Source organism: Xenopus tropicalis, chromosome 7 (genome assembly GCF_000004195.4).
Source record: "Xenopus tropicalis strain Nigerian chromosome 7, UCB_Xtro_10.0, whole genome shotgun sequence".
In the NCBI taxonomy this organism is placed as follows: Eukaryota; Metazoa; Chordata; class Amphibia; order Anura; family Pipidae; genus Xenopus; species Xenopus tropicalis.
In genome coordinates this window covers 54,934,426-54,959,800 of record NC_030683.2, presented here as the reverse complement: position 1 = coordinate 54,959,800, position 25,375 = coordinate 54,934,426, and the positions used below count along the sequence as shown (strand labels likewise).

General features: G+C 37.5%; 1 protein-coding gene across 1 annotated transcript; it reads left to right on the top strand.

Annotated features, from left to right (window-relative positions):
- The first annotated feature begins 417 nt into the window (after nucleotides 1-417).
- On the top strand, nucleotides 418-23,436 carry vdac2 (voltage-dependent anion channel 2). The gene is made up of 9 exons (NM_001016193.2): nucleotides 418-434; nucleotides 6,172-6,243; nucleotides 9,045-9,094; nucleotides 9,582-9,734; nucleotides 13,570-13,622; nucleotides 14,694-14,921; nucleotides 16,492-16,642; nucleotides 21,126-21,183; nucleotides 22,809-23,436. The coding sequence occupies exons 2-9, from the start codon at nucleotides 6,177-6,179 to the stop codon at nucleotides 22,898-22,900; spliced, it is 852 nt and encodes a 283-aa protein (NP_001016193.1). The 5' UTR covers nucleotides 418-434; nucleotides 6,172-6,176; the 3' UTR covers nucleotides 22,901-23,436.
- The last annotated feature ends 1,939 nt before the right edge of the window (nucleotides 23,437-25,375 follow it).

The window sequence follows — 25,375 nt, the reverse complement described above, 5'->3', positions numbered from 1 at the left end:
ATTTATGACGTACGTAGTAAAAAATAACAATAAAAACCCAAACTTTACGCCACCCACCGGTTCCTCCTTTAAGGTCACCCAGAGAAGCTATGCGCATGCGTCAGTCCATCCCATGCCCTCTACAATACCAAGGGCGGTAAATGAGGGTGCTTACTGTGCCTGTTCCAAATAACGCTCACGTTTTCATCATGTCGTCATTACCACTAATACATCCTTAACATTTCTAATGCTAACAAGTTTGTTTAAAAACTAAAAGCTAAAAGCTATATGTATATGTCAGGGACCGTAACCGTACAAAGGCGCAGGCAAAACCTAGGAAGACTAAAAGGCGGAGTGCTTAGGCGGGGCTTGCTGCTGACAGCCTCAGTGTCTCCTTCACTTCGCCCTCCAGTCGCACGCACCGCACACGACAGGCCGTGTAACCCACTTCTCAGGTATTTGAACTTGCAAAAGGATCAGACTTTTAACTTAATTTATAGAGATACTGCACATACACCCAAATACGATCTTGGCTGTTGGGGACGCTCGATGTTTTTGGCAATAATTAAATGATTGCAGCGTGAGAAGAACAATTTACTGGCGGCGTGGGTATAATTGGGTCTGGAGATCAAGCAAGTTACAAGGGAAGGGAATTTTAGAAAACAGATAATGTGAGGTACTATCAGTAAGTGCCTGTAAAATGCCGATAATGTGCCGAAACGACTAATAGATGCGATATTTGTTATTCTTATGGCTAAAAATGCTCTTTATTTTGTTTATTCGTGTGAGGAGTATTTAAACGAATTAATGGCCTTAAAATGTAAGTCTGCATGTCTATTTTGCAGAATAATTTATTTACTATTTAAATTGATATCCATGGGAGCTGCCGTGCTAAAGCCATTACTGAATGAATTTAATATTTTCTGCAAAACAAATTACCTGGGTCCAAAATTATTTCCTCCTGATATTAACTCTTTATTCAGGGTGATACTTCTGTTTTACTCACCAACAGGCCTAGACTGTCATTCTGTGAATTTTGTTAAATGCCAGAGGGACTGCAGCAAGATGCCATAGAGTAGGGGTACCCAGACTTTGGGGTATATTTATCATGCTGTGCAAAAAGTGGATTAAAACATCACCGGTGATGTTGTATATAGCAGCCAATCAGATGCTTTGATTTGATTTTCTAACTGTTAAACTCTAATTGCTGATTGGTTGCTCTGGGTAAGATCACCAGTAATGCTTTACTCCACTTTTTACACAACATGATAAACATACCCCTTAGTCACCCTGTGATCTACACTTGCCACCTGGCCTCCATCATGAGATCTACCACAGTTAAAATAGGGCGACGTCTATCATTTGGCGCAACAGGCAAGAAAAAGTATCAATTGGTGTTTAACAAATATACACAGAAATATATAAATGCAGTGACAAATTCACATTTAATGCCCACATAATATTATTCAAGTGCCAACTTCAAGTTTAATTTGAAAGGATTGTAGTAGTTTTTACTTCCTTTCTTCGTGGCCCACTTTGTTGGCTGCACACAGAAACAAATATAAAGTGGGAACAAATATATACAGCGGCCTGGTGGGGACAATCTTCTATACTGGGATGAAACAACAAAGACGAATAGCTTGAGCAGTTGCACTCAAAAGTATGATGGGGGGGGGGGGGAAAGAAGTGGCGGGATGTCATCCCACTGTATTCCACCTTGAGGTATACCAAATACTTAAAATTGATCTACCGCGATCTACCTTTTGGGCACCCCCGCCATAGACAGTCACTATCTAATGGGCTGGTGGAAGGCTGTTTGGGCCTCTCAGAACTTGAAATGCCACAGCAATTTTTAAATCCAAGTCCAGACCTGCACACCAAAAAATATGTAGTTGGAACTGTGAATGTATGTCTCTTAATCCGCCAGATCAATTATTTTGGTCAGATGACGTTACCTTTCATGCTGCCCTTGTTTCCTCTTGAACAATGATTATATGAATTTTTTGTGCCATTGGTGTAACCAATCCCCCAATTTGGTAACCACCGCAGTAGATACAAATGTACGTTGTATTAAATACGTAGATCCTGACTTCTGCAAGGACATCATCCTTAAATCACTAGTCGGTAAAATGACCACATTTTACTATTCATAGCTGTCAGTGTAATGTCTCATGTACATGCTTTAGTAAGCATGTAAGTTTTTTTTAGTTGACGTTTTAATGTACTTTACAATATTAATTAATTTGGTCCAATCGTATTTTTCTTATTAAATTACCTATAGATACATCTTGCAGATATGATTTCCAGATCATACAGTTTTGGGAATAGTGCACATAGTTTAATGTCATTTTAATTTGGTATAATAGCTAATTTACTAGTATGCTTCAGTTTATATTGCAATACCTAAATAATTAAATGCTCGCTTGAGTACCATCTAAGATCTTGATGGGAGTCTATGAATCAGAGTTCAGAAACTATGCAACATGTTAATATATTTTGTAGTCCACCTTATTGAAAGGACAAGGAAAGATTAAATAATCCCAGTGTATAAAGTTGTTACCTCTTTTTAAGAACATTTTTTTTTTTTTTTTTTTTTTTTACTGAACAGGACCAGCAGTAGAATTATCAAACTCCTAAAGTGGCGCATCTCCATCTCTGTAGTATTTCCAACTCTCTTGTGTTTTTTCTCAGGCCTTTGGGTTTTTTCATGGACACTTAAAGGACAAGGAAAGGCAAAGTCACTTGGGGGTGCCCCAAGTGACTTAAATCGCCTACCTTTTACCCTGGGCTGGTGCCCCTGTTCGGAGAGAACAGCTCCAGCCCGGGGTAGCTGCAGCGCTTCCTCCTTCGCGCATGCATGTGCAATAGAGTGAAAAGCTGAACGTTAACATAAAAGTCTGCTTTTCACTCTACTGCGCATGCACCGGTCGTGGGGTCCCGGCAAAACGAAGCAGGAAGGAGGAAGCGCTCGCTACAGGTACTGGTGCTGTTTTCTCCTAACAGGGGCACCAGCACGGGGTACAAGGTAAGCGATTAAAGTCACTTGGGGGTGCCTAACATTTTGGCACCCTCAAGTGACTTAGCTTTTCCTTGTCCTTTTAAGAAAACATTTCCTATAGTTCTCATGTACAAGTCTAGATGACTGCATGGAAGCCTTGTTAAATTTTACAAAGATGACTTCGCTTAGTGAGTAAGATACAGGAATAGTGCAATTTTACTGAACTAGGGGACTCTTCTGGGGGTAAAAAAGTTTATGATTTGATACACTGGGGGGAGGGGGGTGCTTAACATATTGGCACTTTCCTAATGTACCAACCCTTCCTTGCTCTTTATGCTGAATCCAGCATTTTTCTATTTTTAGGCTTAGCTTTACAGAATTGAATTTGACAAAACATTATTGCTGTTTTACTTCTCTGTAGATGTTGTAAAATCTTGCACTTTTTAATTAGTGTCCCTATTCCCTCTTTACCAGTCTGTCTTGAATGTAAGTTGTGGTGTAGTCAAACCAAACCACATGTCACTTACTCAAATATGCAGTTTCATTCATGCGTGGTTTCATTTTTCATGAAAGAATGCTGCATGTGTCTGTCATGGAACTGCTGACTGCATGTTCATGTTGTTGCTAGATATATAGATATAATCTATATATATATATATATATATATATATATATATATATATATATATATATATATATATATATATATATAATATCTCACTGGGTGTTTTAACAGTAACTAGACTGCATTTTTAACTTAATTTTTGGTTTTGATGTTTGCAATATTTACTTTGACAAATTAATTGTCCATGGTTAAAAAAAAAAAAAAAAGTTTAAATTTGACTTCAATTTGCACCAATTAGTGTGCTTTCTATGACCCTGCATAACAGAAATATAAACTGTAACGAAAATGTATGAATGTGGTTTCTTACCTGAATAAGACAAAAAATAAAGGTGTGTTCACAATAGAACAAGGCGAGGAAGAGGTTGTGTTTATGTCAAAAAGGAGGAAAGTATATTCTATCTTTAAAGAAAAAGTAAAGTAATAATAATAATCACTGGGGGGGGGGGGTGCCAAATAATGGCTAAGATTGGCTATTAGGCAGCCTCTATGCAAAGTCAGCTTACAGGGGGCTTTATTTGGTAGTAAATCTTGTTTTTATTCAACCAAAACTTGCCCCCAAGTCAGGAATTCAAAAATAACTACCTGGTTTGGGGGCACTGAGAGGGTTGGCGAGCAACATGTTGCTCACGAGCCACTGGTTGGGGATCACTGCATTACACCTTCCACCCCCCCACTCCACATATGCAGGAGCACCTCATATTACCACATATCTTGTTCCACATCTTTATTTTTCACTCCTGGATCACAGTAAAGTGAAGAGCCAAACTTAAAACAAAAAGTCCTCTTTCTCACTCTACCTCACATGTAATGATCTAAGGCTTAAAAGAATAGAGAGAGAAAGCTGACTTTTTGTTTTAAGTTTGTCTCTTCACTTTACTGTCCAGGAGTGAAAAATGAAGATGTGGAACAAGATGTGTGGTGATATGTTGTGCTCCTGTATATGTGGGGTGGGGGGTGGAAGGTGTCTCACACAGTGCCAACTGTGTTTTGAACATGCTATGCTCTCTCTTTGGGAAAGTTCATGAGGGGGAATGTTTAGTTTACCTAGGAAATTGTTAACAGTTTTGCATATTCTGTGCAAAGATTTTTTTATTTACAAGGTTATGATTATCGCAAGTCACATCGTAGTTTACTTATATTACTTGGAGTTCTCCTGCAACCCGCTTTGAATGAGAATTTGTGTGTGTGTTTAGTTCCACTTCTGTAACTAGATTTGGTGCTCTAATTACCAAAAAGTAAAAATGTTATATATTTCATAATATATTTATGAAACATTTTATGCATGAAAATACAACTGATTTGGAAAGCCTCCTGCCTACTAAATTTGCCAGTACCAAACATGTAGATTATCGAGATTTCTGATTTCAACACACCCAGCACCCATGACATCTAACCACCCATATGCCATCAAGTACATGGGTAGAAACTAAATATGAATGCTAGGAAACTTCTTTGATGCCCAATATGCATAGGATTGCCTAATTATGTGGCATGTATAAATCTCACAATTTACTGCATTTTATGTAGTCATAATCCATAAACATATACTTCATATATCCTTATGTATCCTATGTACCAAAATAAAATGTCTGAGATATAAAAGCCAGGCTTCTTCAGAACAATTTGATGACTAATTTTCATAGCAATACCGATATATTAGTGTAAGCCATATAAAGACCTCAGTATGAAAATATTGCTTATACATTTCCACATTTTCAAGGGCAAAAATAATTAATCCACAGCAATACACAATACAATAAACTAACCTAAATTCAATAAAACTAATTTTTAAGCGCCCCCCTCAGTAATTTTGCACATGCATGTGACATAAGTTTTGGGTGTGCATGGTAATCTACGTATGCCAAATGCCACTGTCTCGGCTTGTAGCTGGGCCCCTCTTCCACTGCATTTTGCCTCTGTTTATGATGCCTTGCCTTTAACTCTTTTTGCTTTAAGGTGCCAGTAGATTAATAAGAAACCCTGAAGTTTAGAGTCCGTGGTGTTTGCAACCTGAAACTTTTGAGTTGTAGATTCTATGTTGACCATTTAACAAAGGGTTGGACCATGGTTCATTAATCCTTTACCTTTTATTTATCCTAGTCAGGATGTTTTGAATATGACACCAGGCTCCAACTCATTCAGCTGTCCTGTGCTGTATAAGTTCATATTTGTTAGTGTTAAAGTGATACTGACACTAAAAATCTACTCTTCAAAATATAAATGTACATAAAAAGTTCCCTATAGGTCATGTAGATCATTTTTCCCTGATAGGACTGCTTCTGTAAGTAATTGTTGTCTGAAGTTCCTAAATTTGGCAACCTGACTGTCCCTTCTCAACCTGTCCGTTATAGCTTCTAATGCTAACGGACTAATGCTGCACAAAGATGGCAGCCCCCTCATAGACCAGATAGGTAATGTAAAAGCTTTGAACAAATGCCTTTATGTCAAAGTTATAAAGAACATGCAAAGACAGTGTTATGACCAGTTTTTCAGTTGTCCTTATTTCTTTAAGGGTTGCAATTTTGTTTTATTATTTTTAAGTCTGCAAAATCTTTTTTTATGTCTCTAGGCACAATGGCTGTCCCACCATCCTATGCTGATCTTGGTAAATCTGCCAGAGATATATTCAACAAAGGATATGGTAAGTCCCAAATCAGTCTTGTCTCGAGACACGTGGTAGTAAAGTGCATGTCATAAAACAGTAAAGATATGGGATTACTTATCCGTAATGCTTGGGACCTGGGTTTTTCTGTAATTTGGATCACAACACTTAAAGGGGGAACTATACCCCCAGAAAGGATACTTAACCAATACATAAATTATATTATATTGGCCTGTGGCCTGTAAAGAAAACTTACCAAACTTAAATATATAAATATACATGCATGTATGGGATCCATTATCTGGAAACCTGCTATCTAGAAAGCTCAAAATTATGGAAAAACTGTTTAAAACTGATGCAAAATATGCATAGAGCCATAATAGCCCACATTTTACTCCTTAAAACAATGCATACTTCTGATGCATTTGGGTGTCAGAAATACCTTCTAAGAGCATTGCGTCTGTGGCTGACAAAGCAAAATAAATATTTTTCAGAGAACAGTTTTTGAATTTCCAACACTAATTCCATATTTGCAAGGGGCCCTTGCTTCCCCTGGGCCTTCCCTATTCACCTGTATCATTTTCTGACACAAGCTTTAAGAACAGGAAAGTTGTGATTGACACTATCCTTGGGGGGTGGCGCAAAGTATCAGCCTACTAGAGAAAAGTCCTCCTGTCCCCCAAGGCAAAACAGCTTTGACAAAGCTCGGCCTGACCAAGTGAAACATGTGTCAGGTGCTTTTAGCCGGTGGTAGATAGGCAGGGCGCCGTGAACTCATTTGTTGTTGATGGGTGATTTGGGGGATGGGTGTTGCTGGGATGGGTGGTTGTGGGCTGGATGACCTGGATAGCGGGGCAAGCTGTGGATCACTTGGGGCCTTCCCCACTAGTATAGCTTTCTGAGGACTGTGGTGTACCTTGCAAATCTGGGATTAAGGCTGGTCACCTTTATCTTTATAGTTATATGTATAGTTTTATTATATATTAGATTTAAAAAGTTATTTATTATATATTTATATTATATTAAAAAGTTACTCTTGATTCTACTTGTTTTTAGAGCAAATGTGGGACAAAAATTAATTTAATTAACATTTTCTTTACTTAATAAATGCAGTCTAAAAAAACCCCATCTGATTATTTTCCTTTAGCCACTCTGTGCATGCTACAAGTCAAGAACATTCTGTGCCCTTTTGTTTAAGGGGCAACTAGCTTGTCACATTATATGTAACGTAAAGATGGCCTGCTCTGGTAGATTTAAGCTGTCAAAGTAAACTTGGGGATATCCATCTTTCAGCTACTTTTAGTGGTTTATTTCCTGTTCTCCATAAAGACCCAAGGTCATGGGATTGTAAAATATACAAGCACACTGTTGGATATTTCAGTCAATAATGGTGTCTTTTCTACTAAAAAGAGTGGGGTTGATTTGAGTGGAGGCTGAACAGGGGTTTCTTTTTATTTCAGCGGTTGTTAATTTTATGTATGTACTTACTATGCCTTTTTATAGCATAGCTTGCTGCTAACTTACCATGAACTATTATGACTAACCGCTCCCAAAATTCACGACACCTAAGCCATTTCTCTGTTTGCTATACTCCTTTTACAATAGTCTAGTTCCCAGCAAGATTCCTGCCTGACTCTAATGGTAGCCCTGTCAGTTACAGTGTGTATGTTAAACGGGTTATAAAGTCAAAAATTATAATTTTTCTGTTATTTGAACCGAATGAAATAAATATTTATAATTAGAATCACTTGTTTTTTACTTCTCATTGTTACCAAGCCCTTTTGTCACAGCTGCTCTAAACCTCCACGGCCAGTGGCTGTCTGTTTCTCCTACTCATCCTGACTGCCATTAGACTGAATGAGGGTGTGTATGTTTACTCTGCACATAAGGTGCGCCCATTGCTAACACAAGAATGCTTTAAAGGCAAAGTAACACTAAAAAAATTTTAGTAAAAAATCTATTACTGCACCGATAATTGCTCTATCCTGCAAAACACTTAGTATTTTGAATGCTTTATTAGATAATACCTTCTAAAACTTTGCTTCCGGTCATTTGAAATAAGGCGATACAGCGAAGGAAGGAGCAGCATTCACTATGCGACGATCGATTGATCGAGCCTAGCCTGAATCGTTCCTATACAGAAGGAAGGCTAGGCTCAATCAATCGATCATCGCATAGTGGATGCTGCTCCTTCCTTCACTGTATCGCCTTATTGCAAATGACCGGAAGCCAGGTTTTAGCAGGTATTTTCTAATAAAGCATTCAAAATATTAAATGGTTTGCAGAATAGGGCAATTATTGGGGCAGGGTAGAATAGATGTTTTACTTAAAAAATTTTAGTGTTACTTTTCCTTTAACAAATCAGGATTACATGTACTAAAAATCCTGTTGTAAAGACGAGCTATAATCCTGTGCACCAGACCAAAAAAAATTGTGGTTTGTTTAAAAAAAGCATCATTAGCCACACTGTAGATAAGGTGATGTCAAGGCAAATGCTGTAATAGAGCCTTTCTGCAGAGAGAAAAAAACATTCCCACTCATCATTTGGCTCAAGACAATGAGGAGAACGGTGCTCCATTTAGGTGTGTTTAAAAGCTATTTTAACTGCTTTGCCATAAAAAAAAAAAAAAAAATCTTATTAAAACGTGTGTCAGAGTCCTTTCCTATGTCAGGCTTATCTATAAATGCAGCATGTACAATTTGACTTTAGATCTCCTTTAAATACTGTTCATATAGGAGTATGTGTTGTAGTAATGCATTAAAATCTTTGCATTGAAAGTTATGGTCTTGTTGCTTGTCAGTAATCTCATTACTTTGTTTTTGTTTTGTTTTTTAATAAGGTTTTGGACTGGTGAAACTCGATGTTAAGACCAAATCTGCAACTGGAGTGGTGAGTTCATCTGTAAAGTCTTTATTGTTTTTCCACCGTGTCTACTTTTGTAAGGCTGTATACCGTAACTATTTCCTTAAAACACTGTTTCTTTAAAATATGTTCTTGGATTTCTTTAAAAAATATCCAGGGCTACAGTTAAAGGCCTATTTATCAAACTGTAAACAAACAAAAAAGCAAATATACCACACAGCCACACTTTTTTGCATGTGCGAATTAGTTATTAAATCTCTTGGTACAAGCTTGTCCTAGATAAGATTTTTTTTCATCATCTTTTGCATTAACTGGGTTACTTGGGCTAATGGTTACATACATGCACATGAACTGCTATAATAAAATATTATAGCAAAAAAAAAAAGCGTTTTAATTTTTTGCAAAGTGAGGTAGTGGTAGATGTTGTTTAATCTGCAGATTTTATACCACGGCAAGTGAGAATAGCATCAAGATCAATAAAGCTCATTGCCTAACTTTTTTTTTTTTTTACCAGGAATTCGCAACATCTGGTTCCTCAAACACAGACTCGGGCAAAGTAAATGGCAGCCTAGAAACTAAATACAAATGGGGAGAATATGGATTAACCTTCACAGAGAAGTGGAATACAGACAACACTTTGGGGACAGAAATTGCCATTGAAGACCAGGTGAGTGCACTACAGGTTTTAGTAACAGTCTGTTTTTGTTATGTGTTTCCTATTTCACACCAAACATTTCACACTAATAATGAATCCAGAGAACCCTAACTATTCAATTGATTGTAAAGTAATACAAAGAGGAAGTTTAGAATTGCTCTTTTAATTAAAAAGGGGTTTAAAGGAGACATATAGTATAAATTGGAAAACCCTAATTTTGTAGGCAATTAGGATTAATGTTTAGCCCAAAGGGAAACCAGCACCGGATATTATTCATATCTGTAACAATGGCCCCTTTATTGGAGCTCCCTATAGATCCTATCTCTTCTCTGACCATGTTTGAAATGAAGAGTGGGCGTGTCCTAACGGTCCCTGCCAGAAGCACAGTAGGAGGGGGAGAGCCAATCACAGCCCTGCACTCACACAAGCACAGACAGGCTTTAGTTCCCTATCAGGTCAGCCTAGTTGCTGATTGGTTCCTATCCTACAGTGCAGTGTACAGAGGGCCGTCGGCTCCCCAGCTCATCCAGAGAATTCAGCCAGCAGGAAGTGGCACAGATGGGCGGGGCTAGTGGGGGTTTGGGGGAATTTCTCAATAAATTAGTCTGAAACACAACTTTTTTAAGCACAATCCTTCTATATCTAGAGGAGTATAATTTCCTGGTACATTCTTAATTTTTATAAGATATGTCTCCTTTAAAAGTGTGGGCGAGGCTTTTAAAATAAGCACAGAATTAATTTAAAAAAAAAATCCGTATTGCACACTCTACCAAACCAATATTAACAGTTGTTTCATAGGTAATCCTACGATCACTCCTACAATGAAAATCCCTCTAGACCAGGGCATTTAAGCATAAAACCTTTAATCAAAGTTCTACAAAAAAAAAAAACTTGTAAATGATATGGAGATGTGCTTTTAGACCCACTTCCACTTCCTTTGAAGATTGTATTTGTATATATAATATATAACAGGAGAAGAGTGGAACCGTACTCACAGGTCTTGTGAACAAAAAAAAAAAAAAGGTTTATTAAAGATGGACTAACGTTTCAGCTAGCAGTAAATATAATATATACATATAATAAAACAAACCATTAAAAAACACAAAGAAAAAAAAACAAATAGCGAGTAAAGAAAAGTATTGCAAGCAAAAAGTTACACGTATACAACACAGAATGACCACATAATCAGTTATTAGTAGAAACTATGTTTATAGACACTATAGTATACGTGGAGCCTATTAAGAGTTAGGAAACTCATCCAAATATTTTGAAGTATGTATAAGTCAACACAACACGATTGACATAATTGAAACAGCTAACATGTTTCCCTCTTCTTAATAAGATCAGTTCTGTTAAGTATATATCTTTATATACAAATGGTACTTACATTAATCTAAATTTTCAGAGGGATATTTGAGCTGTGTAGAGCAAGCTAGAGTCCCCGAGGAAAGTCGTAGAAGTCGGTTATGCACTTAGTGCAGTAAGCTACATAGGTTGTCATACCGATTGAGTGATCAGTGCATTACAGCACACGCTCTTGGTACGGGGCATCACACAGGGTTGTCATAGTAACTTGGAATCAACTGTCTAACTACAAGGGAGAGTAGTAATAGCTATGGGGTTATAATGGCAGGTTACGATAAACTTAGAATGGAACTTCCTTGTGCGGTAGTGGTTATGTGTATGTGGCTTTACTTATAAAGAATGTGTAGTGCAAATGCAAACAGAGGAAGCTTTGATTAGAAAAGATGGAAAAAGGTGAAGATTAAATAGAGGAAAGAACTGAAACGAGCGAGTGCCAGGCTGCAGTTAAGGTTAGGAACAGAGGATCTCCTATTTAAATCTGATAATCAAAGTATGAAGTGTGACCAGTAGCAAACGAAAATACATTATACAGGCCTGCTGTGTGCGTTGATAAACTGAAAGATCTCAAGTCAAGCTTGGGCAAATGTTGGAACGGCCACCGTTGTATTTGGGTATATGGTGTTATGGTTAGTACATAACTTACACTGTATAGAGGTATAACACACAACCTGTCCAATAATGCGTCAACAATGTTCTTAAAATGTAATATTTGGTTTTAATAATATACCTGTGATGCTTAATGTAAAATGGTCAAAAACCAATATTAATCAAGTTACTCGTTAGCAGTGCAGTATATCAAAGCAGGGAGCATACTGTTCCTTGATGGTACCAAATGTGGTAACTACCAGATACGTAATACAAGAAACCGGTGCTTGTATTACGTCACAGTGGGAAAGATCACTTAATTAATTTGAGGATGAATATAAAGAGTAAAGAAACAATAAGGTATGTAGGCAACTGTAAATAAGAACAAAGTATATAAAGAAGGGATCAAGCAAGTGTGTAGGACAGAAAGGTAGGTAAACATAGTACAAGGCAGAACATAAAGTGGTCTAAACAGGACAATTTAACCAAAACACTATATTAAAGCTCAACCACTATCTGATGCATCAAGCACAATAGGTCAATCAAGAAACATTGTAGAAAACATAATCAATAAAAAGGAGCATAAGAAATCGGTTTGTTCAAAACTCCGGAACTCAAAGTATCCAAACGATGGATCTATCCAAGTTTTCTCGGTCACCACCCCATGATGATGATGGTGGTTGTGGTAGGAACAAAATCAATAATCGTACTTCTCACAGGCCAAGGAGTGTCTTGATTCCAGAAAATGTTTTGACACTGGGGTGTCTCCTTTATCAGTGTCTAACACAGTCCAAATGGCCGAGCAATGCTTCGCCATTCTGTCACGAAAATTGGTGACCATTTTGCCCACGTAAACTAAACCACACAGACATTTAATGGTTGGTACAATAAATTTAGTAGTGCAAGTCGCACAATTTTTGATGGAAATCGCTTTTCCAGAATGCAGATGATAAACTGAACAGGTAACCTGCCCGAAGACAGAGACTGACATTTCTTACCACTTACACTCCAACTATACAATACTTTGAGAAAGGCTAGACTGGCTAGCTGAAACATTAGTATATCTTTAATAAACCTTTTTTTGTGTCATATAAGACCCGTGAGTGCGGTTCCACTCTTTTCCTCTATTTTATATATAATCCTCTATAATTAAATAGCAAAACAGTACAGATTCACTCATCACTAGTAGTATTCAATGCTTCTAAAGAGCTTCTTTCCTGCAAAAGGGTCAGATATGAATTTAAAAGAATTCAGTCGCATACTGATGGTTGCAAAGCCTCAACGCCTTTAACATGAAATTAAGCAGCTCCATTTAGAAGACTGTTACCAAAATGTCAATTGTACATCCTTTTGCTGGATAAGGGGAACCTGGGAGCCCTCTACTAATTGTCTATACTAACTGTATATACAGGGGACTAATTACTTTCATTTCATGTGACCAAACGATCCTCTTCCTTCACTCATCTATGTTCGGAATACCGGGTGCAAGCACAGTAGTGTGAAAAAGCAAACTTTCTTGTTCAAGTTTTCTTTTCTCTCTATTGTGCATGAGCAAGCAGTGCAAAGATGGCAGAAGGAAGAGGATCGCTTGGTCACAGGTACCCTTGGCTGGTGCTGTTTTCTGCTAACAGGAGCACCTGACCCAGGGTATTAGGTAAGTAATCACAGTGACTAGGGAGTGCCTAACATTTTGGAACTCCCAGTGATTAGACCATTCCTTCTCCTTTAAGTAATATAAAGCTGAATTAAATTGGTGTATATTTATGAACTTGAGATTGGGGTTATTTCCTGTAATTATACATATGTGCTATACTCTGCATTACAATACTGTTTATTAATATTGTGGGGAAAAGCCACGTACCAGACCTTAATTGTAGAATGTGTGTAAATTCTTCAGATTGCTAAGGGTTTGAAGCTGACATTCGACACAACATTTTCACCAAATACTGGGTAAGTAAACTAATTGTTACTTGTTTATCTTGAAAAGAACAAGAATTCAAAAATATGTAAAGAATTAGCACTTTATTTGGTTTAATCCTTTAAATATATTCTACAAAAGTGCTCATAATTATCAGACACAGTGCTAAATATTCTTTTCTAAGTTATACCTGTATAGAGTAAAGCAAAAGCTGGACAATTTTTTGTTTTGTTAATCTGATTGTACACACATCTGATTTGTATGTATGTTTTGGTTCTTGCCTTGCCAATAATATTAGGCCACTTCCCTAACACATTAGGCTGAGTAGTTACGTAAGTCACATAAGCCTTAAGTGGGCTATGCAGAGACTAAATGTGTGTTTCAGTTCTTGCTTTGCCCACTATTAGACCACTTCCATTACACCTTAGGGTCTGTAGTTACATAAGCCTTAAGTGGTTTATCTGCATAAAGTGGTTTATGCAGATATTCAAAGCCATTCATGGTAATGTAAAAAGGAGTACCTGCTTGTATTGGGCCAAAATGCTGTATTTCCAATTATATTTTCCTTGTAATAGAAATTTCAAGATGTTGCTTAATTTAGCTTAGCTTTCATCTGCAGAACAACCCCTGTTTACACTCAATACATTTATTTATGTGATTTGTGAAAGGCTAGATTAGGATCTTTGCTCATCTGCTACCTGTGTTGCTAGACTGGTCTAAAGACCATAGATTTCTATGATTTTAAAAGTAGGTATGCTTTTTAAAAGAGGAAGACAATTGAAGACTATAGTCCGGAGTTAGTAAAAACGAACTGATAACCAATATAAGTAAACACCTCTTTTTAGTTACCAAAGGAAGCCTGTAAAAGTGATTAGTATGCTTTAATGCAGTAGACAATAGACAAGACAATGTTAAAATGTTGGTTTACTTTGCGCGACTTAATTAATTTTTTCCAAACACAGTTTGATGTATGAGCAGGTGTAAACGTTTTTTAGCCTGTGAACACGTGAAAAACCAAGCTTCTGATATCTTCATGTGAACTTTATGAATGGTGCTCGAGTACAACAGAATTTTTAAATATTCTTATGCAATTTGTTTGTCAGCAAGAAGAGTGGTAAAGTTAAAGCTGCCTACAAACGGGAGTATGTCAATTTGGGATGTGATGTGGACTTTGATTTTGCGGGCCCTGCCATCCATGGTTCAGCTGTCGTTGGGTACGAAGGGTGGCTGGCTGGTTATCAGATGACTTTTGACAGTGCCAAATCCAAGCTGACAAAGAACAACTTTGCAGTTGGTTATAAGACGGGAGACTTCCAGCTTCACACCAATGTGTAAGTTCACGAAGATCTGAATTAGGAAGTGGTTGAATTTATTTTGTGCATTTTCTTTTGTTCACATCTGATAAAGCATGTTTATTTATATGTAACACCCCAATTTTCCAATTTGCTAGATAGCAATAAGATTAACTAGATCAGTGATCATTTATATAGCACTGGTAAGTATGCACTGCTTTAAAACAAGAAACATGGTCTTACAATGCTTTAGAAAACAAAGGCTACAGAATAAAAATAAGCTAACACGGAGAACTTAGTTATTTTATTACCTAGGAATGCAATTTAGCATAAAACATAAACAGACCAAGGTAAGGCCAGTATGAATGTAACATAAAGTAAAAAGTACAGCTAGCAAAACTAAATTGTGACCGTAAACAATTGTTGCTTAAAGCTAGTACCGACATGTTCAAATAACTCAGGAATGTGTTAGCATGGCTGGTAAACAAAGACTGCACACATTTTAGTTAAAAAAGTCTTATCCAGCCTACTACTGAGCCCATGGTTTTTACATGCTCTGATATTGCTTAAGGCCAGGTGCAAACACAGTGGATCATACACTTTTCTCCACCTCTGTTTTTTATCTAGGCAGAGGAAAGTGGATCAATAGTGTGGAGCAGATATTGATGTAAAAATTTAGCCAGAGGAAAATTAGATGACCCACCGTGTGCCCCTGGCCTAAGACTTGAGGCACAAAAAGTTTCTCCATCTGCACAGAAACACAGATGAGAGAAGGTTAATCAGCACACACAGACCAGATTTTGGCTCGGAAACACATAAGTATGCATTTAATTAAATATATAAAAGAAGGCACTACGTTTGCCAAGGTGCAGAAGGTGATAGCAGCCCATAAAATGTTTTCTTTTAAACAGGTGAATAGTAAATACATATAGGTGACTGGGTGCATAGCAAATTTTGCACCTTTACATTATGAACTTTTTATTGCTAATATACTTTATAGTGTTGACATGTTAATATCAGTAAATGCCTTAGTGGAGCCTACAGTCTAAAGGTGGCTATGCACTCTTGAACTCACTGGCCCACATGATGATGTGATGGAGAGCATACAATTCCTACTGACATAATTAAGGAGATGGAGTGTTATTTTTAAGGTGGTGGTTCACCTTAAAAAAATAATGGTTTAAAACACATAGGTGGCTTTCCTAATTGGGAAATACAGTGTTGATCATATTCCTTCAAGATTCTACAAAGTTTTGTTGGGTTTAGGTCAACCTTCAGCTCTTGAATGGCTGTCCCCATGGCTACACAGCAGGGTATTTATATAAACTAGTAGTGTTCCTGAAGCAAACGCACCAGTGTTACCAGCGCAGGGCAACAGTACATTATATTTTAATTACTTTAAAACACTTTTTCACTTTGTGAAACTTCCTTTAATGACCATTTTTCTATTGAACAACATGAATTTTAATGTGGCTATACCCTTTTTAAATAAACTAGTCAAGGGGAGCATCGTGGGGTCTACTTTAATCCTGTGGATCTATTACTTCAACTGACTTTTGACTGACTTAATGCCTGGCTAATACAATTTTTTTTCTTTTTTTTACTACAGTAATGATGGGTCAGAATTTGCTGGCTCTATCTATCAAAAAGTCAGTGACAAAATGGAGACCGCTGTCAACTTGGCTTGGACTTCAGGCAATAACAGCACACGTTTTGGTATTGCTGCAAAGTATCAGCTGGACTCCCATGCGTCCATCTCTGTAAGTCAGGAGTCTTGGATTTGTACTGGGTTTTTAATATGCAAATGTGCAGAGACAGAAAAGATAAGTTCAATGTTTTTTTGTCCTGATAAAACCTACCTAATTGCTAGGGGATAAAGACAAGGCTACCCTTTCTGCCTCTCAGAGCAATTAGACCAGCCCCTAGATCAACTGTATAAAGAGTTAAAGGACCAGTAACACAAATATTTTACATTAAACACATGCCTTCAAAACATTTTTATTAGCAAATTTATCATACAGAAATATTCATATCTTAAGTAGATTATAAATAATAACCTTACCAAGTATTAATAAGGCTCAGGCAGCAGCTCCTCTTGTGACAAACTTCCAGTCGGCTTCCCCCTCCTGCCCCTCCCTCTCCCTATACAATCTTTGCAGCGCTCCGCTCACACAGACATCTAAACAGAACAGGAGCTAAAACAGCGTTCACTGCTCAGTCCTCTCCCAAAACCAGCACGGAAAAAAGCTGTAAATCACCTTCAAAGCATTCTTCTAAATCGCTAGATAATACAGGAGCCGAACTTCCGGATTGTAACCGGAAGTAAATCAGTTGCCAGTCGCCGTTTTTTGCTGTGCCCTATGCATACAAGGTAGTGTCATTTATTCAATAACCACTTAGGATATGGCAACTTTTCTATGTTACATGTGTTAATTAAACTATTTTAAAGCTAAATTTGTATTTTGAAAATTTGGTGTTACTTTCCCTTTAATACCAGAAACCATGTATTTTGTCGTTTTAACGAGACATCTAACCCCTGCTTGAAGCTGTCTGCCAATCTAATTGCTTCAGGGAGAATATTCCATAACTTTATAGCTATCATTCTTAAAGGACATATTAAACCCCACACACAAAAATTTGTCATCAATCAGTGAACAGCCGCTTTGAAATCTTTCAATATCTGCCACACTGGTTGTCCAGAGGTTAACAGTAAGGCTGCAGCATCTCCTTTATCACTTAGGTTTCCTATTCCTCCTGTAACCCACTCAGCCCCCTCTTTCAGGAATTTGCTTTGGCTGTTGGCTTGTGGGCATGCTCAGTTGTTCTAAGCTCAGGTTACTACGCCACACACGCCCCCCAGTCTAACAGCCAGTGAAGAGATGGCATTGCTGGTTCCCAGAGAAACTCAGCTCTAGCTGTCTGCTTCAATTTTTTCCTCCTAACCTCCTGAGCTCAGCTCAAACAAAGCAGAACTTTTATCAAAGACAGTTCTGCCTGTGTAAGCCTGTATTCTTGATGAAATGTATGCTGAATAAGGGTCTGTGTGTATGCTGTTTGCAGATTTAAATGTATCCGATTATGTATCAGAGGGAAAATGGCCACCGGGTGAAAGCTGCTATTTGCTTTAGGAAAATGTGATGGTTCTGGCAAGCGGAGGGGATATATGCAGTACAAATGATGTCATTTGGGTGGGGGAGATGTGCCCAACTGATATTAATTGTAGGCAGATGTAGGCTTTACATGTCCTTTAAGCTGGCCATACTCGTTCAGATTTTAGTCGTCATACGTTTTAAATGCAACAATCTGAAACGAAAATTCAGACTGAAATTGTATGATAAAGCCTCAGAGGACAGACACCAATCGGACAAGAGTGACTTCCATTGTAGGTCCCCCTCAGATATCACAATACATGCACAGATTTTATCGTTATCCAACCAAAATTTTATAACCTGCCCGATCGACTAAACGACCAATCGCCACGGTAAGAAAATTATTGGGACATAATTTGGAGCCCTCACACGGTCTGAAAATTCTTACGGAACTAGGTTTCATTCGATTTTATTGGTATGTTTATGACTAGCTTAAGTAGATGTCTTTGGGTATTCTGGAAGGAGGTACTGTTCAAGCATCATAGTTTATTGTATGGTCCCCTTATATATTTATACAGTACATCGTTAGCATATCCATGTATAAAAATCATCTAAAAATAGACTTATATTCAAGAAGAGGAGCACTACCAGTACAGACTAGTCAGAGAGGGCACTAAGGTGCAAAGTGTCATGTTAATTTGCAATTGTCGGCTACATGTCCCTAAACCATTTAGTGCTTCTGGGTGCAGGCACAATTAGAAGATTTTTCAAGCATATGGGCGGATTGTCAGCCTGCACTTATACACAATCAGCCTTGTTGGGGCCTTACCCTTAAAGTGATACTGACACTAAAAAATGACTCCTCAAAATATGAATGTACATAAAAAGTTGCTTATAGGTCATGTTGATTGATTTTCGCTGAGAGATTTACTTTTATATATAATTGTTACTTGAAGTTCCTAAACCTGACTGTTTTGCCAACCTGACTGTCCCTTCTCAGCCTGTCAGTTATAGCTTCTAATGCTAACGGCCTACTGCTGGACAAATATGGCAGCCCCCTTTTAGGAGAACATGGGGGATCAGACAGGTAATATAAAAGCATTGGGTATATACTTTTATGGCAAAAATGAAGCTCATGCAAAGACAATGTTGTGATAGATGTAAAAAAAGGTTTAATTTCTGGTGTCAGTATCTCTAAGTCCCATAAAGGGTATAAAGAAAACAAGCATTTATGTGGCACTTTAAATTAAAGTAAATTACATGTAGGGCAACCCTGCAGTCCAGCCTTCTTTATAATTCATCCTAAAAATAGTAATTTCATTTTTTTTTTTTTTTTTTATATACATGATCTTCATGATAACTTTAAGTACTATATCCTGTGTGGGCAGCTTACTTAATCTGCTTTACTACTACAGAGTTGGTCTTGAAAGTCAAGGGACTGGTTAAGCATGATCCCTTATAAATCTAATATTTTTATTTATTTTCAAGTGAAATTTTGTTTATTAATATTTACACCAATTAAACCATTCCACACCCCCTGCCTCTACTGGTACAAAAAGTAGAAATCAATCAAGAACACTTTTTTTTTTCTTTTGTTAAATCCTAACAAAGTAACCAAAATCCATCAGGTCCTGACTGAATTTTAGATATACATCAGGGAATATTCGTCAAACTCTCAAGCTGGGGTTGTTATAGAATTAGCAGTCTAAAGACCTCATAATAAGTTTTGTCAAAAACACATCATAGTCAATCATTAGGTCACTCTCGCCCTGACTGAAATAACACATTCTGCTCCAGAAATATTGGAGTGTCAAGGCCATTTTTTATGTATCAGTATGTGTGCAACACCAGTTTGGTGAAATCTCTATCCTTTAGTAAGTTTAACACTGACCACTGATTTAAATGTGCATTTGCTGCCTAGGACACTTTGCTTATGTGTGAGTGACCCCTAGCTTAGCTTTTAAACAGCTGCCTGGCGGTTACTGAACATTGAGTGCCACTAACACAGAAAAGATTCCCACACATGATACAAGACAGCAAGCTCTTGTGGGCAGCTTTGAAGGCCTGGATCATTACTGTTACAGCAATGGCACAGGAGCATTTTGCTGCCAGTGTGAAATCACAGGCAACAAATGCCTGAAAGTAACATTCTATGAAAGGTAAAGCATTGTTATCACCACATGTATGTCGATATGTTGTAGCTGGATTTTCACAGATGTAATTTTACTGGTACTTCCAGTGATTTATAATGCTTCAATATGTAAGAATATTTTCAGAAATTTGCCACCCACAATTTTGCACAGGTGACAAAACGCACTGCCCTTATAGTGATGGTGAACTGCTAGTACAGTAAGTTTAGTATATACACTTTAAAAAGGTATTGGCACCAGAAGTTAAATCTTTTTGTTTACAATTATTATAACATTGTCTTTGCATGTTATTTATAATTTTGCCATAGTTATTATAGTATTTGCCCAATGTTTTTACATTATCTCTCTGATCCCCCATGTTCCTCTGAGTGGTCTTGCCATATTTTTGCAGCCGTAGACCATTAGCATTAGAAGTCAGGTTGGGAAAACAGTCAGGTTTAGGAACAACTACATACAAAAGCAGCCCTATCAGTGAAAAAGAATCAACTTGACCTATAGGTAACTTTTAGGGGCTGATTAATCAAGTCCAAATACGATAATTTCTGATGCACGTTAACTGTGTGAAAAATTGTATCGTGGTCGTACGAAAAACTTTCTGACTTTGATCCTTCAATGCATGATTTTGGAAGCCTCCCATAGGACTCAACAGCACTCTGCAGCTCCAACCTGGCCCAAGAAAAGTCATGATACTGAAGCTTGAATGAATTCCAAAACTTTCGTACTCATTGCGACAAGTAGTTTTTTAGTGTCAGTATCACTTTAAACATTTCTAGCCATAATCTTCTTTTGAATGCATAAAATATTTTTATAAGGACTGTACTTATATTTTTCCCCTATCATTTTTAAGATTCATATGGATTTGTTTACTCTATACTAATTAACAGCTCTTTACCTCTTTATTTTCATCTGGCTAAATGAGAAGTAAAGAGTTGTTTATTTGTACAGTACATGAATTGTTTGCATTTTTTTTCTTGTCTTCTCATACATATTTCTTTCACTTGCAGGCAAAGGTGAACAATTCCAGCCTTGTAGGTGTAGGTTACACCCAGACCTTAAGGCCAGGTGAGAGTTTTGCTAAGCCATTTGTTTATATTAATTATAATATATTTTTAATGTATTAAGATTCATTAAAAGAGAATGCAGGTGCATGCTTTATTATAAAATAAAAATAAGGTGATTTATTAGCCATAAGCATCACAAGGCAGGCAAATGTTCTGACCTATTTGGGCCTTATATAAAGCCTATACTAAAAGCAGTGGAAAAGTAATAGATTAGCTCCTCCAACCAAGTGCTGATAATATGATCCTATTTAATTCACAACATGTTGAACTTTTAGAGTAAACGTTTAATTAACATGCACTGTTCCTATTTAAGCTAATGTCAAATCAGACTGATTGTCTACCGGCATATAATATGTTATTCCACCTTTCTGTGGTGTAACACAGCATCTGCCTGCATGTGTGTACACAGAGTCGGTTTTGGTGGGAAAATGCATGCTTTTGCATGTCTGCCCTGCCTTGCCTGTCCATGCGCTGGCACTACAGAGCAGATGGGAGTGGAATGCAGATGGCAAAACAGTCTGGTGGGACATTAGCCTTATTCCTCAGAATGGGAGGCTTTGGGTTTCTCCAACAACAAATTGTTGTCACAGCATCCAACTATCATTTAAATTAATCCAACTGAGTTTAATGATTCTTTTGGTATGTAAAGGATCCTTGTGTTTCCATCTTAAGCCACTATTTGTGTACCCATTCACCTAGCAATGTAGTTTTAGGATCTAAATTAATGTTACAGTTCTGGCTCACAACTTCACAATATACTGTGCAGGTGCCATTTGCTAATGCTCTGATTCCGCCCCCTCCCGATTCGGATTTTTAGCGCTAAAAGTTGCGGGGGGTAAAAGTCTTGATTTTTCTGAAAATTACTATGCATCCAAATGCCTAAAAATCAGAATCTGACAATTCACCAGCTAAAAGCTGCTGAGATCGTGTAGAAGTCAATGGCAGATCTCTCTTCCCTCTCCTTTGAAAGATCCTTCTTTTGCCTCAAAACTTCATAACTTTTGGATTTTTGACACAGGTTTTTGTGCAACACTTCAAAGTTTTGGGGCTAACAATTCGAATAAGTTGCAGTTTCTGCCACTTTTTCCCCACTTTTTCCGTTCGGATTATTTTGCAAATGTTAGACATTCATGGAATTGAGTTTAGTAGAATTTTTAAAAGTAAAACAATGAGATGTAAGAGTTTTAGTAAATGTGCCTCCTTGTGTGGATTTTACGTTTTCAACAAAAAAAAAAAAAAAGCATACATTTGTCGGAATAAAAGTATTTATTTTACACTTGTGCAGCAAGCAAAAGAAGACCTGTATTTATATCAGGGATCCAGATTGAAATGAGTTACCCTTTCTCTGAATGGCTCAGTAACATTTGCTACATAGTTGCTTGTAGGTACAACTGACTGAAAAATAATAAAAGCTAAGATTTTTCAAGCTATATTAATTCAAACTCAAGGGTTGTAAGGAAAATAATGCTAGTTAATGCTATTTAATAATTTATAAATTAGATATAACAAGATGGTTGATGGAATTAAAAAATGAGTTATATTCCTACATTAATCTGATTGTAACTTGGTCTTATTGCCTTTTTTTCACTGCACTTTATTTTGATATTCAACTGATTTTGTTTTCAGGTGTAAAGCTGACACTCTCTGCGCTGGTAGATGGAAAGAACATAAATGCTGGTGGACACAAACTAGGTCTGGGTTTGGAGTTAGAGGCTTAAGCTTGTCACCTTTCTTTCTTCAAATGGCACCACGGGATATCCAGGAAAATTGGCCTTACTTGTAACATTTTCAAAATGATAACCAGCATAGCTTATTTTTGCATCCCTCTGTTTGTCTCCAACTGCTGCCTTTTAACATCATAGGACAGAAATTGTGCTGAGGTAGACGTTCCTTATTCTCTGACTTGATTCTAGTTACAGTTAACCGGTTATCTCTCCATGTGGGGACCTTCAGCAAAGCACTCCCTTACATGTTATTTAAATGTGTACTTTACTGTATAGTAGTGCTTTGTACTATGGATAAAATAGACCTCTACCGAGTGGAAACACACAATGCACATGTGTATGCATGTTTGTTTTTATTTTTTATTAATATTATTATTTTGTTTCATAAAGCTAAGTCCAAAACATGTCATGGAACTGTGTATTTCTGCACCCAGAGGGACAGCAATTTTGCTTAGACCACCTTTATTTTGTAAGGATTTTTGATATCCCTGAAAATGTAAGAATTATCAATAAAAATCTTACATGTGCAAGTTGTTTCTGTCTGTATTTTATGTTAATGATACATTTCTGGCATGCTTTACATGATCTAAAGAACAGTGTAAAGGCAGAGGAAAATGTAAAATATAATAGCATGGCTGTCAATTCATGAATTTCCGTTCCTTTAGCAATTCATTCCAGTAATACTGCACAGATTGGACTCTGCTGAGATTAAAAAAAAAAGCCCAAGTACAGATGCTTAAGCAAGTTACATACTTATGGTCGACAAAATGATGAGTGTCCAGGTTTAACCTTTTAGTATGATTCCCCCAGTATAAAAGATACAAATACATATACATTCACTTGCTTGCACAAAACTGATTGTAGCCCCGTGCAACTGACCTGTCCAAAGAGCCATACAAGGTCCTTTTAAAGGCATTTATGGAATATACCAGTACAGCATCTCCCAGCAGGCATTCCACCGCCTCACTACCCTTAAAGTGAATATGTGTTACACTGGTACAGATAGGGAGAGAATTCCTCAGCTTCACAGAGTTTGGTGTGTCAAGGTGTAGAGTCCTCCAGAGTCTTGCAACTGTGCATAAACCTTCTATTCGGCCACCACTAACCAGTGCTCACAAGCAGAAACGGCTGCGTTGGGCAGAGAAATACACGGAGACTAATTTTCAAACAGTCCTATTTATTGATGAGTGCCATGCAACCCTGGATGGTCCAGATTGATGGAGTAGTGGATGGTTGGTGGAAGGCCACCGTCTTCCAAACAAGGCTGCAACGTCAGCAAGGAGGTGGTGGAGTCATGTTTTGGGCCGGAATCATGGGAAGAGAGCTGGTTGGCCCCTTTAGGGTCACCAAAGGTGTAAAGATGACCTCTGCAAGGTATGTGGAGTTTCTGACTGACCACTTTCTTCCCTGGTACAGAAGGAAGAACTATGCTTTCCGTAATAAAATCATCTGCACCATCTCATGCTTCAAAGAATACCTCTGCATCAATGGCTGCTATGGGGATAAAAGGAGAGAAAGTCATGTTGTGGCCTCCATCCTCCCCTCACCTCAATCCTATTGAGAACCTTTGGAACATCCTCAAGCAAAAGATCTATGAGGGTTTCCATCCAAACAGCAGCTCTGGGAGGCTAATCTGACATTTTGCAAACAAATTCAAGCAGAAACTGTCCAAAAACTCAAGTTCAATGGAAGACTTGTGAAGCTGCTATCAAATCAGGGGTCCTATGTTAAAATGTAACGTGACCTGTTCAAATGTTGTTAAAAGTTTGATTGAAATAGCTTTTGATTTCAGTAAATATGCTGCAAACACAACAAATGACAATTTTCAGTTCTTTACAACCTATAAAGTCTTTTGAAACTTACTGTGCGTAATAATTTGGAACAGTGCATTGTAAGCTTTTATTATTAAAATACTGTTATCATTAGGAGGTTTGTTAAATAAAATTTAAATTGTACTCTTAATAGTTGATAACATGAGAATTATGCTGACTGTTATTGCATAATAACTTGGAACAGGGTGTACATTTATATAATATCTACTAAATTATCAACATTGAACCTCATTTTCCAGTTTGCTGGCCAGTTTCTCAATTTTGTCAAATCTCTCTGCAAACTGGCAGCATCCTGCATGGAAATAGTTTTGCACAATTTAGTTTTATCAGCAAAAATAGAGATACTACTATATTCAGGTCGTTGACAAGTTAAGGCTGATGCCACACGAGGCGTAGGGCTGATATTTTCGGCAAGTGGAAAAACGCTTGGCAAAAATTCAGCCCTACGCCTGCTACTTGTGCCTGCACCCGAATGAATGGAATACGCTCAGGTGCAGACACATGTAGCCGATATACGCATGAAAACGCGAGAGAATGCAAAGTCTCGCGTTTTCATGCGTATATCGGCTACATGTGCCTGCACCCGAGCGTATCTCATTCATTCGGGTGCAGGCACAAGTAGCAGGCGTAGGGCTGA

Excerpts from the sequence above, each read along its gene's own strand:
- vdac2 (NM_001016193.2), top strand. The coding sequence starts at position 6,177 with ATGGCTGTCCCACCATCCTATGCTGATCTTGGTAAATCTGCCAGAGAT. Across the intron at positions 13,623-14,693 it reads ACATTTTCACCAAATACTGG|CAAGAAGAGTGGTAAAGTTA; the intron begins GTAAGTAAACTA and ends TTTGTTTGTCAG. Across the intron at positions 21,184-22,808 it reads CACCCAGACCTTAAGGCCAG|GTGTAAAGCTGACACTCTCT; the intron begins GTGAGAGTTTTG and ends TTTTGTTTTCAG.